We start from the raw sequence: 17598 nt of genomic DNA, 5'->3' as shown, positions 1-17598 counted from the left end.
CGTCTTTGCGTTTTCGTGTAGACAGCGAATCCGTGTATTTTCTGAAACGATGATGTCATCACATCACGTGTCGGCTGCGTCACACGTAACAGCAACAACAATAATGGCGGACTACATGATTGTGTTCGTGCTGCAGAAGCTACTAAGCCTACTAGCTTTATTACAGCAAAATCTATTGCTTCTATGCAATTGTGGTGAGCAACAAGTGATAATGGACAACACCATACGCCACATGCTCTTAGATCCACCGCGGAAGACAACCAGGAGAGCAACCAGGAGAAAATTTTGGTTAAGACCAGGTAGAACTAGCAGTTGGTGGGACAACTTTGTCAATGGCGTTGTTGTGGAAGATGAATGGAGGGAGAATTTCCGCATGTCCAAAGCATCTCTTGTCGCCCTGAGCGAGGAACTCAGTCCGTATATTGAAGGGCAAACAACAAACATGAGGGCACCAATTACTACTCTCAAAAGGGTTGCGTTAACTCTGTATTATTTGAGCGACGAGGGATGGCTAAGGAAGACTGCTAACGCCTTCGGCGTGTCGCGACAGGCTGTGTCTGTTGTTGTCAGGCAAACGTGCAAAGCGATCGCTGTCCACCTGGGTCCAAAGTACATCAAGTTGCCTTTTACGGAGTCCGAGGCCAAGGATCTGGTTTTGCGTTTCCATCGTGCTCATGGCATGCCACAGTGTTTGGGAGCGGTCGACGGCACACACATAGAAATCAAGCAGCCGTCTGCCAACTCGATGGACTACATCAACAGGAAAGGCAAACATTCTCTCAATGTACAGGTGGTCTGTGATTATAAGTACAGATTTATGGATGTTGTGATAAAGTGGCCCGGGAGTGTACACGATGCACAGGTTTTTGCTAATTCAAAGCTCAACCTGTACTTTAAGACTGGCCAGATCCCTCCTCTGAAAAAACAGATTGTGGACAACGAGGAGGACATACCACTTTACCTTCTTGGTGACCCAGCCTACCCTCTGCTGCCTTACTTGATGAAGGAATATGCAAACGGTGGCTCCACACCTCAAGAACAGTACTTTGGGCTAAGTTTGTGTAGGGCACGGATGGTCATTGAGTGTGCTTTTGGTCGTCTCAAAGCCAGATTTGCTGCACTGAAAAGGCCTATGGACATCAACTTGCAGGACCTGCCCTTTGTCATTTACGCCTGCTTTGTTCTCCACAATTTTTGTGAAAACTGTAAGGAGACTGTGGCTGAACACACTGTGTTGGGAACGATGCAAGGTGATAAAGACTTACAGCCTCCTACACAATGCAACAACTACCTCACAGACTGTAATGAAGGAGAGGGAAAGAGAGTGAGGAGAGTACTCACAAAGTACCTTGACCCTTAAAAATGCTGTCCATCAAGTTTTTTTTCTATTTTGTTCAGGTTTTTTTTAAAGTATTTACCTTTTTGAAAATGTACTAATGATTATTTTGAAAGTTTTGTATTGAATATGTCTAGTGAAAATAAATGACTGCAACAATTCGAGAACTTGTTTTTACTGGAAAATAAATATTTAGGTCAAAGAACCATTTGAAAAAAACAGGTAATATTGAACAGGTATAAAGTGCAACAGTGCACAAAACACAATAACTATATACAACATGTCAACTACAACTGTTTTGTGTTATTAACTGTATAAAGTGCAACCGTGCACAGAACTGAAGTGCAGTGCAAACAATATAAAATCAAGAATTATATAGTGCAACAGGGCAGTCACTCTGTGTCATCTTGCAGCAGTGCACGTCTGTACTAAAATGATGTTTGCTGATGTGGGGTGACATGTGGTGTAGGTGTGTAACATTCAGGGCGGTACTGTCGCTGGTACGTCGAGGTTGGTTTGCTGGTTCATCGGGCCGAGGTGTGTGCAGGAAGGCTGGTGTAGTAGGGTGTGGTGTTGTGTTCATGAATGATGGTGGGTGCCCTTGGAATTGACCACTGCTGCTGTGGGGGGGGGTGTAAATTGCCGTTGGAATAACAATTCCCTCATAAAGCAAAAACCCTCCTGAATTGTGCTGGTAATGTTAGCAATGTTTGTATTTATCTGCAGCATGTTGTCGGAGTTGCGTCTAGCAGAGTCCTCCATCAACTCCAACATCCTCCTCTTTATTTTAAGGTCCTCCTCTGCCGGATCGGTGGGAACCTTCCTCTTCAGCCTGTCTCCTCTATGGCTGTTCAACTTTGCCTTAAATATAGCAGAGAAAATTTGCATTATTACTACGCAAAATAAGTTCAGAAAAGCTATGTGAATAATGCACTAAACCAACACACCCACTATGCAAAATGATGTCCGAAATACATCTTTTCAATGTCTTTGTTACAAAAATCGGACGTTGAAATGACGTCCACTGAGGAGCCAGAATGAAAAAGACGTCTTTCGGACATTATTTTGCTTAGTGGTCACCTACACAAAGAACATGCATCCATCCTAACTACACTGAAAAATAATTAATTCATTGAATTTACTAAATGTTATGGTAAGTGGTTCCACACAATTGATTTTAGCTACATTTAAACAAATGCATTAAATTGAACTAAAATTAAAGGAATAGTTCACCTCAAAGTTGAAAATTGTGTCATAATTTACTCACCCTCATTTTGTTTCAAACCTGTATGAATTTCTGTCTTCTGCTGAACACAAAGAAAGTTATTTTGAAGAATGTCGGTAACCAGACAGTTGTTGATGTTGGTACCCAATGACTTCCATAACTGTCTGGTTACTGACATTCTTCAAAATAACTTTCTTTGTGTTCAGCAGAAGAAAGAAATTCATACAGGTTTGAAACAACATGAGGGTGAGTAGTTGATGATACAATTTTCAACTTTGAGGTGGACTATTCCTTTAAGTTCAACTCATAAGCTTGAAATCATAAACCTGGAGCAAATTTTACCTGGAGCAAATCCCGGTGCTGCTTTACAACTGCAGATGGAAGACAGTCGAGGGATTCAGTGGAGTTTGGAGAATAGGAAGGCAGCTCCACTGTTGATGTCGATGTAGACGACTCTTCCAGGTCACCTGTCTCGATGCCGGTGTCGATGGAGCGTGTAGCAGGCGACCCACCCCAGATCTCCTCGCAAAGCTCATAAAATATGAGTACTATCCGTCCTTTACCACTTCGATGCCCTGTGTTAACCGCATGCCTGTATTTGCTGCGTATATTTTTCAACTTTGCGGTGACTTGGGCTTTTGAGACCATGCTAGCATCGTGAGGGAAATCCTTCTCGGTTAGCTCCCTCGGATACTGTGCCTGAAACGCGTCCGTTATATCACAATATTTAGAGTGACACGACTCCCAGTCAATGTTTTCTTGGAGCTTAGTGGACTTGTAGTCGAGTGTGACTCTAAGTAGTAGTTCGACTTCGTCGTCAGTCCATACGAAAGACTCCGCTCTTGCTCTTGAAGTTGTTGCGTTCGCCATCTTCGTCGTCTTCTTCTTGGTTCGTATACAGCGCACAAGGTTATGCGCATGCTCAAAGTCTTCTTCTCCGTGTATAGTGTATATCTGTGGCAGAATTACAGCGCCCCATACTGGTCTGGCATATATACTACACCGTTTTCAGTCGGTTTCAGTGGTTTTGTGTGTACGCAGATATTTCTTGAGACGACGCCGTGTTTACGGAATTTTTTTTTAGAACGAGGAAAAAAAATGATCGGATAGGGAATGCACCGGCTTCGTGTGGACGTGGCCTTAAACTGTTAGAAGATTCATTGTAACTAAGTTCTAAATGTGCTTTTCTGTTAAATTTGTACTTAGTTTTGCTTAGACCATAAATAAACACAGGAATAAATTGTATGTGGTATTTGAAACTCCATCATCTAGAGCAGTATCTGAAACTCCCTGTATCTTTGTAGTTTTTTGTTTGTTTTTTAACTTCTAAATGATCCTGAGATTATTTGAGTGTTGACCAAGTAGCAGTTTATAGCATTAAGAGATAGAAAAACAGGCTCTGAATGTTCTGGATTTTTTGGGGGGCAAGCCACACCCATGGGGGTTCAAACTGTGGGTGAGAACTGGAATCTCTGGCATGCTGTGTGACTTTGATGTGTACCAAGGGTGTGTAGATGGAATATGACAAGCCAAATCTGAACTTGGACTGTCAGGTGATGTTGTGATGATGAGTTGATGAAGCTCGCCTCCACACTTCCAGAGGGTCAAAACCGATAAGATCTATACAGACAACTACTTCACCGGTGTCCCATTGGTAGTCAAGCTCCTTGAGAGTGGAATCCATTATGTGGGAACAGCGAAGCAGGTACGCCTACTCAACTGCAACCTTGAAGATGAGAAGAGCTTGAAGAAAAAGGGGAGATGAAGCTTTGATGTCCGAGTGGAGGGGAACCACAACATCTGCACTGTCAAATGGTATGACAACAGAGCGGTCACACTTGTGTCGTCCTTTGCTGGACCAGAACTTGTGCAGAAGATTTAGCACTGGGACAAAGCCACCAAAACCATCATTGATGTTGAGAGGCCTTACATTGTTGGTACCTACAACAAACACGTGGGAGGGGTGGATTTGTTCGACTCATTTGCTGCCAAGTACAAGTTCCCAATGAAATCTAACTGCTGGTACATTTACATCTTCTGGCACACCATCATCCTTGCTGTGATTAACACCTGGCTCCTCTACAAGCGGGACTGTAAAGCTCTGAAGATGACTAAGAAAGTGATACTGAACAGGAGACAATTTCAGGCACAACTTGCAACCTCTCTCATCCTAGTGAACACACACAACACCCAAGAGAGGGCGACCATCTTCAGGGAAGACGAACACATGCACACAGAAGGTGACATCAGGGAGCCCTTTGGATCCTCAAAAGAGACCATCCTCAACAGATGTGAGTCCCCCAGCCAAGAGGTCATCGGACCACCCCCCACTGGATGTACACAAAGACATGATTGCACATTTCCCAGTAAAAACGAAGAGAGGATGCTGCAGACACTGCACCTGTGCTTCTCAGATGAAAATGACTGTCTTAGGGACTATCACTGCAAGTAAACACAGACTTCATTTAACCCACACTGAAAGTGATAGAAGAAAAAGTTTTATATATTTTTTCAATATTTTTATTAATAAATGCTTATTCAAAAAAATATGATTGCTGTGTGATTATTACTCATGATATATACTGTTATGGGGCTAAGTAAGCAATCAACCCTGCAAATGCATGCTTAAATGCTCTGTATATATGTTCAGAGAAAGTGAGTACAAATACAGAAATTCTGCTCCTAACTAGGGCCAACGTTGCAATATTACAACATTTCCCTAAAAACTTACTAAAATGTAACATTTTTTAAAAAATCTTTATTTTCTACATCAGAGGCTTCCTAAAACAATAACTGAGAGGTCAAAAAAAAAATGCTCACTTTTTTCTACATTTGGGTATTACAGGGTTAAGTACAATAAGTAATGCACTCAACCACCGTGGCCTGTATGCACACTCACCACGCAAGGCTCTATCGCTGAAGAAAAGCATGTTGAAGCTTGTTTAAAGTTTGCTGCACAACATTTAGACAAGCCTGTAAAATACTGGGAGAATATAGTCTGGTCAGATGAGACAAAAAATTTACTCTTTGGATGCCATAAATCACACCATGTTTAGAGGTCAAACAGCACTGCACATCACATCACCCCAAAGACATCATGGTGTGTCACTGGCAAAATTCATATAATTGAAGGAAGGATGAATGGAAAAATTTACCGAGACATTCTTGATAAAAATCTGCTGCCATCTACCAGGATGATGAAGACGAAATGAGAGTGGACATTCCAGCAAGACAATGATCCCAAACACACACCCAAGGAAACTCTCATTTGGTTTCAGAGAAAGAAAGTAAAGCTGCTAGAATGGCCCAGCCTATCACCTAACTTGAATCCAATAGAAAATCTATGGAAAGAACTAAAGATTAGCGTTCATAGAAGAGGCCCATGGAACCTTCAAGATTTGAAGACTGTTTTTGTGGAATAATGGGCCAAAATCACATCTGAGCAATGCACATGACTAGTTTCTCCATACAGGAGGCATCTTGAAGCTGTTATTACCAACAAAGGCTTTTGTAAAAAGTATTTTAGTAAGCAGTTCAATACTTATATACTTATAAATTTCAGTAAGCGTGTTCAGTACTTTTCCCTGGGTTATTCCATTTTATTACACAGAACTTCATTTCTGAAATTATTTGTACTGTTTTCTTTGCATGTATGAATTGCTTGGGTTGTTACTGACATCTGGTGAAAATTTCATGTCAACAGTACCTTTAGAAATATACTTACTGAAAATGGTGATGTGTTCGATACTTATTTTACCTGCTGTATGTGTGTGTGTATATATATATATATATATATATATATATATATATATATATATATATATATTTTTTTTTTTTTTTTTTTTTTTTTTTTTTCTCTTATATTCCTGTTGCTCGGTCTTTGAGGTTTGAAAGGGTATAAATGGCTTTGCAATCAAATTCTCAATCCTGATAAACTTGAGTCTATTTAAAAGACAACCTAAAATGTCACTTTACAGAAACAGTAGCTAGCTCCGGGAAGCCAGTCAAGGTTTTGGCAGGGTTATTTGAATATGACACTCACTGGAATCCTGAAATAGCCTGATCAGCTGCATCATATCACTGTGAAGTCATCTAAGGTTTGGTTGGTTCCTCTTATACTGAGTGGTTGAGCATGAAGCTAGCAACACAAGGTTTAATTCTCATGGGTTCAATTCCAAGGAAACATACAAACTGATAAAAAATATATATGCAAATGTATACCATACTAATAATGTGCTTCTAGGCTCTGTGGGGGGGGATAACTCTGCTTTATGTAAGATAGATCACATTTTTAGCTTACAAGCAAACAGATAGCTTGCGAGCATCTGCTCAACACGGGGGCATCATCCTGTAACCATGCTTATTCAGTCCCGTAACGTTAGAATAATAAACAAGGGAGGGACCAAAGAGGTGTGCCAAGGATGGTCTTGACCACAATCTCAACACCTCAAACAGCAAGCCCCGGCATGGAGGGAGCGGTTTTGACCGTAAAAATCGTTCATCTAACTTTCTTTTTCATCGGCTCAGCCTGCTTTTCAGCGGACCACTTGAGATTTAACTTGGCCAAAGCATGAGTTATCACTTCCACAAGCTCATCATACTGGATAGATTAAGGGGACTCATCGACGCCCTTGACATCGGGGTGGCACTGGATCTGGAGGTTGAGAAAGAAGGGAACTCACCCATCTCCATTCCTTCCACCAGAGGAATGCTGGCGAGGAATCCCACCTCAAAGAGAGCCCTGCAGCGAGGGGCACTGTGTATCCCCGCCTAAACTGATGTTATATTATTTGATGGTGTTAGCAATGTATTTCACTTGTATAACTTTTATGAATTTTATTAAGAAACTATGAGAAACAGGTGAATGAAGACTTTTTTTTCTTGATTAGATCAGATAATATTTTTAGCTGCTAGATGTCCATGTTACAACATACCCCTCAAATTACAACGTGGCCCACCTCTATGGGTCATGTTGTTACATTTCACTTCTATTCTTTCAGGATAAATCAAAAAAAAAAAAAAAGAAAAGAAAGAAAGAAAGAAAGAAAGAAAGAAAAGAACACCAAGTAAATTTACTCCACCTGATAAAGTCAAAACATGTTAGGTTGTGCCCCGCGCTCCCCCACACATGTAAACTTTAATTGCTGATAAAATGTTACAAACTCAACAGAGGATTTGTTGCCTCAGTTTATTGTTTCAAACTATAGACAAACAGTTATTGTAGTACTCCATGTGGAACTTTTTTATTCTTCTTCCATGGTCTTCCAATCACAACAATAACAAAATCATTCTTGTTGATTTGGCTTTGAAATTGGAAAATTCAGACAAATCTACAACTGCAATTTGTCCCCTGAAATAACTGAAAACTCAACAGCTGATTTCATAGAATTACTTACTTCTAAGATGTCATAGTAACATGCAAGCATAGAAAAATAAAAATAGAGAAAGGAATTGTTTTATTTATTTTTTCAGCAAATGCATAACCACTTCCACAATAATTAATAGTGCAGACTGTAGCAGTTATTTTGGTATCATTTATTTTGTATTGCAAGAGACACAGCAGGACAGATTATTTAAAGGGAAGATAATTCAACATGTAATAAAAAGCATAAAAAGCAGTCACACTGCCAAGAATCTGTTGAACATCAACAGGGTTTACAATAGTTTTAACATTTTGTACTTGTAAACTGCAATCAGTTCATAGCAAATTGAAATGTCTTCTTTAATTTAATGTTTTTTTTTTTTTTTTTTTTTACTTTCTGTGCTTCTCAGTGCATTTAAGCCCAGCATGGCCCATTATATTTTATAGTTTCTTCTCAGCATTTTGATTTTGTAATCAAAACTGAGGCCTTAAAGGCAACAGTTTCTGAGGCCTTAAAGGCAATGTGTGTAGTTTCTTTGTAACTATACAGTAGCAAAAATAATGACCATTTAAAAACCAGTATATTGTTTTAGAATATAAATGCAATCCATTAATATGCCATCTAATGTATGATTCTCACCAGCCTCAGTGGGTTGGACCAGTATCATTCAATCAAAACCATCCTGGAATTCTTAATCACTCCTGTGATATTTGCATTCTACATAGATGTCTGCTGGGCCAGCTGAGCTGAGACAATCTGTATCATGTGCTCTGATGACTCAGATTACGAGCACATCTGAGGAAATTCTCTGATCTCTTCTTAACCAGGTCAGGAAAGATATAATGGGTAACGATATAAGAACTAAATGCAGACAGAAGAAATGACCATGGACTGCAGACAGTTTGTCCCCCTGAGGTTCTTTATCATCAGTCAGATCCATGGCAACAGGAGCCACAGAGAAATAAACACATATGACCAAAGCTGAGCTGTGAAGCGTATGCATACCAAATATCAAACCACACTGCTCTTTATACACAAAATGCAGAGACTGATCATTAGCATTTCAACATGCTTCACCATGTCCACCTAATAGCTTAATTCATCTCTCAAACTCTGTTCAGACCGTCAGCATGTAGCAAGTCACTGTCACTTAGGCATACTTTTGGTTGTCCTAGTAACGGTTATGAACGTCATACCACTAAGATGTCATTCCATATCATTTCATGTAGACATCAAATAAAATTTATGTCACTAAACAAATGAACATTTTGGTGGGAAAAAAAAAGTTCTATATAAATTCTACAAATACATGATGTATGATGAAAGAAATACATATTTTTACATTTATCAGTACTGAAATAAAAAGGGCAGGTTTTCTAGTTTCATACTTATAATATTGTCATGTATAACCGTGTGTATATATATATACATACATGTTTTAGTTTGCCACTATTAAAACAGACTGTTTTAACTGGCACTACTGGCATATGTTCAGAGATAAATCCAGTCACAGCCCAAAGTAAAACACAGCCTCATAATAACTGAGTAAAGGCAGATAACAGATTACATTTGCTGCATCAAGTCACAACAATACAATATGCAGCTTTACTGAATGATTGGTCACATCCACATCATGTTTTGTCAATGGTTGCTCATTTTGCTGGATATTACCAGCTCTAAGGGCAGGAGTTTAGGTCATTTTCTCACTGAAGGTGGGAACAAATACTGTAAAGAGTCAAAATAAGATATCATGCTTGAACACACCTGGACTCCTCAATGTTTCCTACTGTATTAACTCCCACAGCATGAGCTTGAATGTCTCGGGTAACTTGACTGTAACCCTGTTCCCTTAAAAAGTGGGAACAAGATGCTGTTTTCAATAATGCTAATGAGAACATTATTTTTTTTCAACTGGTTGGGAAGCACGTGTGACAAATACACCAAGAATTGGCTTAAATAACCTTGGCAGGTGTCATTTGATTACGTGCACCTGAGGGTTATAAATGAACGTAAAACAGACACATCTTCAGGTTACACCTTTGTCTGAAGAGACATCCAGGCACGCCTACAATGAGGCATTTAGGCGCAGCATCTCGTTCCCATTGTTTAAGGGAACAGAGTTACAGTCAAGTAACCCGAGACGTTCCCTACCAAAAGCTACACTTGTGGTGACTTATGTTTAAAATTAGTGTACTGACTGAGTGCTTTCTGTCACTTTTTCAATCAGTTCTTTGAATGACTATATGGTATGCCACATGCAGTGTAATATGTTTTGTACTAAATATTACATTTTCAAATGAAAATAGCAATGTAATCTTTTTGTAAAGTATGCTTTCATATGTGTTAAGGGCTAGATTTTTGCTAGAGGAAACAGCTATGGTGTGATGAGGGGTGAACGCAGCAAAACGCATTGCTCCCTCGTGACCTTTTGTAAACTGTATTTATAACAAAGAACTGCACAAATACAGATATTATAACAATCTATAGATAAACACACACTTGTGTCCTCTGTTTCTGTTTGAGTCCACTAACGCTACTCTGCCATGGTCTGCGGATTGAAGAGTGCACTGTAAGATGGGGAGGAGACGAAGTCAACCGTTGTTTTCATATGAAATTTAAAGTGGACTGACTCTGAGGCATTAGCGAATTTGTGTACAGTTTATGGAGCTAATGGCTATAGCCCCACTAAAAACTGGCCTGGTGATGCCAATGCTTCTTATGTCCATTTAGGAAAACCAAGACAAATATTTCAATCGATCGCTCAGGCATTTAAGTTGCACCGAAATGAGGCACTGAAATCTGCGTTCTGATTTGGTTCTAGTACATACCGGTTACATAGGTACCGGTGCCATGTTGGCAACGGGTTTTGGTACCCAATCCTACTCGGGGGTACGCACACCTGCTCACGATGGTGGATCAGGCTACTAGGTGGCCAGAAGTGGTGCTCTTGGTGTCAACATCAACTGCAGATATTGCTCAAGCTTTTATTGGCTCCTGGATTGCCAGATTTGGCACCCCATTGGACATCTCCTCAGACCGTGGTTTTCAGTTCACGTCTGAGCTTTGGGCCGCAGGCACGCATAGTCTGGGCATTAAGCGTCATCACACTACAGCTTATGACCCACAAGCGAACATAACCCGCACAGGAGGCCATTGAAACCTCCATATGATGGACTGTTCTGGATTCTGGAATCCTCGGACAAGACGTTTGTTATTGATGTAGGAGGGAGGTCGGAATGTGTCTCAATTGATTGCCTTAAACCAGCTCACAGAGACCTTGATCAGCCAGCTGAGATTGACGGGGCCCGATATGGACAAACTCTTGTCAAGGAGGGATATTAGATCTGAGAACCATACTCTGGTCGGCCAAAGGGGTTATCAGTAAGAGGCAAAATGCTTGTTGGTGGACCTAGGCCAGGAATCCCAGGAGTGAAGTGATTGGAGGAAATGCGTAAAGATGTAGTCTGGGTAACATATGGGCCATTGCGTACAGATTTTCAGGAGCTGGAGAAGTCAGAGAAAAGAAGAGGGGATATTGAGCTGTTTCCTGTAAAGCAAAGAGGTCCACCTCCACTTTGAAAATTAGTTTGACTACCCTGGGGAGGTAGCGAATCTGCTCCAACATTTATATGCCCCAGAATGTAATTGGGCAGTCTGCCCTGGTGGCTTATGTAAGTGATTACCACAGCCTTGCTGCCCCTATGGATGGGGATGTGGACGTGGTAGACCCTGCCGGAGGATGTATTTCAGGGCCCAAAATACAGCCATCATTCCGAGATAATTGATGTACCAGTCGAGAAAATTAACTCGTGACAACAACATGTGACTAGAGTGTGAGTGGGTGATAACAGCAGTTCTGGTTGCTAAGGCTTGCAGTGTCACTGGACAGGCTGTCTCTGCCCTGCATGCGATGGCCACCCTGCTATTTACCAAGCCAAAGCACTCAAAATGCACAAGGGTAGCTCTGAACCGGGGTTGATCTAGGAACTGTGTACAATGACTGACCGTGATGAAAGTCACATCGCAGGCCTTTGGCCAGACAATGTCCACTTGGTCCAAAAGGCCCTTTGTCTAAACCTTGCAGAGGTGCGAGTTGTCACCAAAGTGTGCTTACTTGATTCTCCCACAAGCTGGCCTTTCTGGTGACACTGTTCAGGACTGTGCCCAGCAGTTCCTCGAAGTTCAGAAGCAGGCTAAAGCTATCAAGAGCATGTCCCAGTGTGCTACCAGCCATTAGGGGCTACCCATCAGACTGCTTGTTGCCAAGGGCGTCTGTCCTCTTTGGCAAAAAAATAAATAAAATAAAAAATGCGCCAGCACGGCCAGCTCAACCGTGATATTGAGCCCCATGCAGGGAGATGACGCTACACATGGCAATGCGGCATGCACCAGTTCTTAGTTACCCCGTCCTGCCGGCAAATCTTCAGGCTGTGGTCAGGCCTTGTTTTTCTACGGACAGGGGTTCCCTTAGTGCAAGTTTCCAGGCATGTTGTTGTCTCAACAGATGCCACTGCCATGGGCTGGGGTGCCATCTGCAAAGAGTATGAAGCATCAGGCACCTGGACAGGGCCTCATCTGCAGTGGCATATCAATTGCCTTGAGTTGCTAGCAGTATGGCTTCTCTGCGCCGCTTCAAATCGCTGCTACATGACAAGCACGTACTGGTCTGGATGGGCAATACTGCGACCGCTGCGTACATCAGCCACCAGGGCAGTCTACGCTCCCGTCGCATGTCGCTAATCGCCCGCCATCTCCTCCTTTGGAGTCAGAAGCATCTGATGTCGCTGCATGCTGTTCACATCCCAGGCGAGCTCAATCGTGCAGCCGACGAGCTCTCACGTCAGTTCGCCCTTCCGGAAGAATGATGATTCCACCCCGAGACAGTCCAGCTGATCTGTAGAAGCTTTGGGGATGCTCAGGTAGACCTGTTTGCCTCTCCGGACACATCCCACAGCTGTTCGGCACGGATGCGCTGGCACACAGCTGCGTTTTCCCCAGTGAGCCTTCTCGCACAGACGCTGTGCAAGGTCAGGGAGGATGAGGAGCAGGTCCTCTTAGTAGAGCCATACTATCCCAGTCGGACTTGGTTCCCAGAACTGATGCTCCTCATGACAGCCTCTCCTTGACGTATTCCTATGAGGAAGGATCTCCTTTCTCAGAAAGGGGACACACTCTGGCACCCATGCCCAGACCTGTGGAATCTCCACGTGTGGTCTCTGGATGGGACGCGGAGATTCTAGGTTGTTTACCTCCAGCGGTAGTAAACACCATCAATTTAGCTAGAGCACCCTCTACAAGGCACGCCTATGCCCTGAAGTGGAACCTGTTCTTCGATTGGTGTTCTTCCCGCCGGGAAGACCCCTGTAGATCCCCGATCGTGGTCATGCTGTCCTTTCTGCAAGATGGGCTGGAGCAAAGGCTGTCTTCCTCCACTCTCAAAGTGTATGTTGCCGCTATTGCCGCACATCACGATGCAGTAGACGGCAAGTCCGTTGGAAGCACAACCTGATCATTAGGTTCCTTAGGGGGGCTGAATCCTCTGTGCCCTCACCTGGTACCCTCTTGGGATCTCCCTCAGTCCTGACGGCCTTGAAGGTGGAGCCCTTTGAACCTCTGCAATCAGTAGAGCTTAAGTTCTGTCACTAAAGACAGTGCTTCTCACTGCATTGGCTTCGGTCAAGAGGGTCGGGGACCTGCAGGCATTTTCGGTCAACGATACGTGCCTTGAATTCAGGCCGGCCGACTCTCTCGTTGTCCTGATACCCCTGCCTGGATATGTGCCCAAAGTTCCCACCACACCTTTCAGAGATCAGGTGGTGAACTTGCAAGCTCTGCCCCGGGAGGAGCCAGACCCAGCCATCGCTCTACTCTGTTCCTTTCACACTTTGCACATTTATGTGGACCGCATGCAGAGCTTCAGGACCTTAGACCAGCTCTTTGTCTGCTTCAGAGGACAGCAGAAAGGAAAGGATGTCTCCAAACAAAGACTTGCCCACTGGATAGTCTTAGCATATCAGGCCCAACATTTACCGTGCCCCCTCGGAGTGAGAGCACACTCTACAAGAGGTGTGGCTTCTTCCTGGGCGTTGGCACGGGGTGCCTCGATAGCAGACATCTGAAGAGCTGCCTGCTGGGCGACACCTAACACGTTTGCGAGATTGCGAGATAATGTTTGCGTTATTATTTCTGAATGTAATAAAATGCAACTTATACATGACTTTTTTTTCCCTCTCATGCAATCTCCGTGAATGGAGCATGTCACAACAATGAACCAGCTCACAGACAAGAATTAAATCTATATAAATCTTGAAATGTCTAGTATTAAACAAACCAATTCAAATAAAAAACAAATCTTCTCTAATTATGTGGTCCGTATGAAAAGGTGCATTTCTTAGCATTATTACATGTATTAGGCAGTAGTGGAGATGCCCATCAGCGTCGGCATTTGGCAACTTCATATTTGCAGCTGACACTGACTGAGAAAGCACAAGTTTAGTAATAAATAATTACAATGTCTTCTTTTTCCCCTACCCATTCAATAAATACTTTCGCCAGTGCTTTGCGACAAGCTTTATGCGCACGCTTGATCGTGGAATAGGTTATAAATTCCTAGGCTATATATTAAAGGATGTTTTAATAAGTTATTATATTAATCAATTTAATATAAACATGGGACTAGTTGACTAGGAAAAAATCTTTAAAAAAGACAGTAGCAAAAATGAAAATATCAGAACAAACAAAGTACAAACAAACAAGATTATTTGGGGTAAATTTGGAGCATGACCTCAGAATGATCACTAAAAATATCTAAAAAACCAAAGCATCACAAACAAACATTTTGACGGCACAAATAAAACAAACAAAGAAGATTATTTTGGGTAAATATGGAGCATGTGGGGGGTTGAGTGACGTCATCGCCTATAACTTTAACCTGCACAAACCAGCACAAAACGAAGCACAAACCAACAAGACTATTTGGGGTAAATTTGTCCATGTGGGGTGCTGAGTGACATCAAAAAATTACCACTAAACATTATTTTAATATCTTAAAAACCGAAGCTGCACAAACAAATGTTTTTACGGCACAAATCAGCACAAATGAAGCACATACAAACAAGACCACTTTCGTGAATTTGGAGCATGTGTGGGGCTGAGTGAAGTTATCACCTATAATTCAATGTCTAATATTTTAGAAACCAAAGCAGCACAAACAAAAATACTACTTGCACAAACCAGCACAAACGAAACACAAACAAATGAGTCTATTTGTGGTGAATTTGTAGTGTGTGGGGGGTTGAGTGACCTCAGAATGTATAATATCTAAAAAACCAAAGCAGCACAAATGAAAAATTTACAGCACAAATCAGCACAAACGGAGCACAAACGATTGAGACTATTTTGCTGACGTTTTGCGTTTGGTGGGGGGCAACTTCACGGAGGTCATAGACCAGAGTAAAATTTACCATTATAGAATTGTGACTTTACAAGAGTAGTAATTTAGGAGGTGAAAATACTGTGAAATTACAAATGGCATGGAATTTTAAAGCATGACAACTGAAGGTCTGTGAAACCTGATGATTTTCGCAAAAAAAGAATGATTGATTATCAATTGAGAATTTGTTATTAATATGGTCTGGTGAAAATTATAATATGGGCTGCGAGAAAATAATGAATAAAGAGAGTAGGGCTGCTGTGAGTGGAGGCAGCATATTTCATCCCAGTAACATGACAACACACCGTTCCTCGCAGCCAAAAATCTGACCGAATTCAGTCCAGCTGGAGGGGGTTGGGGTTTGTTCTGTACAGCTTGTGGGGGTTGAAATAAAGGTGTGAATCTCTTGCTCTTTAAATGGACAGTGTCTTATGAGGGTTTCAAACTTGCAGAGCAGGTTTAGGCAAAGTAGGACAAATGCCTCATTTTGTTTGGCTTTTGTCATTTTTGCAACTGCATACAGAGTATTACATACATTACAATATAATATGTTTTTTTTTTCTTAGGAGAGATGTGGCGCCTCTGAGAGAGAGACAAAGAAACTAGCGAAAGAGACGCACATCTGCCAAAGAGACAAAAACATTTGTTCTTAATGTATTTGTTGCTTTGTAGCTACTATTTTCAGTTTTGCACTGTTTTAATTGTTCGTTGCAACGCTGCAGTCATTTTGGCTATACAAGTGTAAAAATATACTGCAGTAATAAGAAACTGTCCCGAGACATCATGTAGAACTTATTATTTTTAGTTTCATTATTGGGCAAATCATTACTGATGTGACATTCACAGTCAAACCCTGGTGCCGGATTCAAGAAAATCTTCTCAGAATTTATGAAAACGCATATAAAATGCTTTATAAATTTTAACAGAGATGTCTAGAGGGTATATAATAGGTCTTCCCCCCACATAAGATTTTTCTAGTTACTAATAGCCTAGTCGTTCAAGTCATTATTCAACTAATCGCATTTGTATTAAATTAACGCAGTCTAATCCATAATGAGCCTTAATATATTCCGCGCTCAAGCACATGCATTACGTTTGCCATAAAGCATAGGCAGAAGTAGCCTAATAAATGTGAAAGAGGAGACATTTCAATTATTTATTAATAAACACATTTTTTCTTGTCAGTTGCAAGATGAAATTCACAGTGCTGCCTCTCATCCCCACAATATACTGTACGTGCCTTTAAAGAGAAATGCAACCTTCATGGATTACATAATGCTTTCATTTTGAATTGGTGCATTTAAAAGTAGACATTTTAGGCTTTCTGTAGATATACTTCTCATGTATGTGAGACACCCCAATTTTAAGTTATTTCATTATCAGGAAAAAAATCAAGTGATCGAGAGGGCGCCTCCCTGTCATGCATGCGCATTAATAATTTTCACACAAACACTTGAATATGAATAATAAAAGAGCACATATATTTTCGGTTACAGTACAGGATTCGCATTAAAAATTAATCTTCACACGTCTAAAACCGAGACAGATGCAGTTATAACCTGTAAATTGAAGGCTATTTGATGTTTTAAATTGATCTAATGCCGATGTCGCTCCAAGACGTTGATCGTTAGTTGTTCTTGATCAAGATTTAACGGATTCATGACTCATAAACTTGTTTTAATAAATCTCTTTTGCATTAAATAATAAAGATATAAAGCTGGTTAAGTTAAATATTATTGTACAAATAATTATAAAATGCCATAGACTGTGAATAAGATTGCAGTTTCACATTTTGCATATGCATTACAAAGTAAATACTTTTTTACATGCAATTATCCAAAATAAAACTAAAAAATATTTATAATGAAGATAAAATATGTTGACAAATAAGAATAAATGCTGCGCATCGCACTCAGCATCATGTGCCCCGCGCAAATCTTGCACTCTGATATTTTAAGGAATATGAAACACCTGCATTTAAATGCGGCTGGAATTTTTTTTTTTTTTTTTTTTTTTACTTAAAATGTATGAAAGCAAGTAAAGGAGGCTCCCTTTAAAATCACTGATGTTGTCAATTAATGAAGCTCTTTTTTACATCGTGTGCACTTTGTTGATTATAATGAGATAACTTGAGTTTACGTGAGAACGTTTTATTAATCCGTCCATTCTTTAGAGTTTCAGTGATTTAGCTAAATCGTGCAGGTTTAATTTATTAATTTCTTGTTTTAATTAGGCCTAAATA

At 41.0% G+C, this 17598-nt stretch overlaps 2 protein-coding genes across 2 annotated transcripts; one reads left to right on the top strand and one right to left on the bottom strand.

Annotated features, from left to right (window-relative positions):
* Nucleotides 1-211: 211 nt before the first annotated feature.
* LOC122140139 (putative nuclease HARBI1) lies at nucleotides 212-1360 on the top strand. The gene has a single exon (XM_042742064.1). The coding sequence runs from the start codon at nucleotides 212-214 to the stop codon at nucleotides 1358-1360; it is 1149 nt and encodes a 382-aa protein (XP_042597998.1).
* A 486-nt stretch (nucleotides 1361-1846) lies between these two features.
* On the bottom strand, nucleotides 1847-3452 carry LOC122140201. Its single transcript, XM_042742950.1, has 2 exons — nucleotides 2904-3452; nucleotides 1847-2197 (listed from the first exon to the last, which is right to left on the bottom strand). The coding sequence occupies exons 1-2, from the start codon at nucleotides 3429-3431 to the stop codon at nucleotides 1916-1918; spliced, it is 810 nt and encodes a 269-aa protein (XP_042598884.1). The 5' UTR covers nucleotides 3432-3452; the 3' UTR covers nucleotides 1847-1915.
* Nucleotides 3453-17598: the final 14146 nt, after the last annotated feature.

Source organism: Cyprinus carpio, chromosome B17 (genome assembly GCF_018340385.1).
Source record: "Cyprinus carpio isolate SPL01 chromosome B17, ASM1834038v1, whole genome shotgun sequence".
Lineage (NCBI taxonomy): Eukaryota > Metazoa > Chordata > Actinopteri > Cypriniformes > Cyprinidae > Cyprinus > Cyprinus carpio.
This window is presented reverse-complemented; position numbering and strand designations above follow the sequence as displayed.

Bases quoted from the DNA above. Each gene is read 5' to 3' on its own strand.
- LOC122140139 (XM_042742064.1), top strand. From the start codon at position 212: ATGGACAACACCATACGCCACATGCTCTTAGATCCACCGCGGAAGACA.
- LOC122140201 (XM_042742950.1), bottom strand. From the start codon at position 3,431: ATGGCGAACGCAACAACTTCAAGAGCAAGAGCGGAGTCTTTCGTATGG. The intron at 2,198-2,903 runs GTAAAATTTGCT...GCTATATTTAAG, and splicing joins AGCACCGGGATTTGCTCCAG to GCAAAGTTGAACAGCCATAG.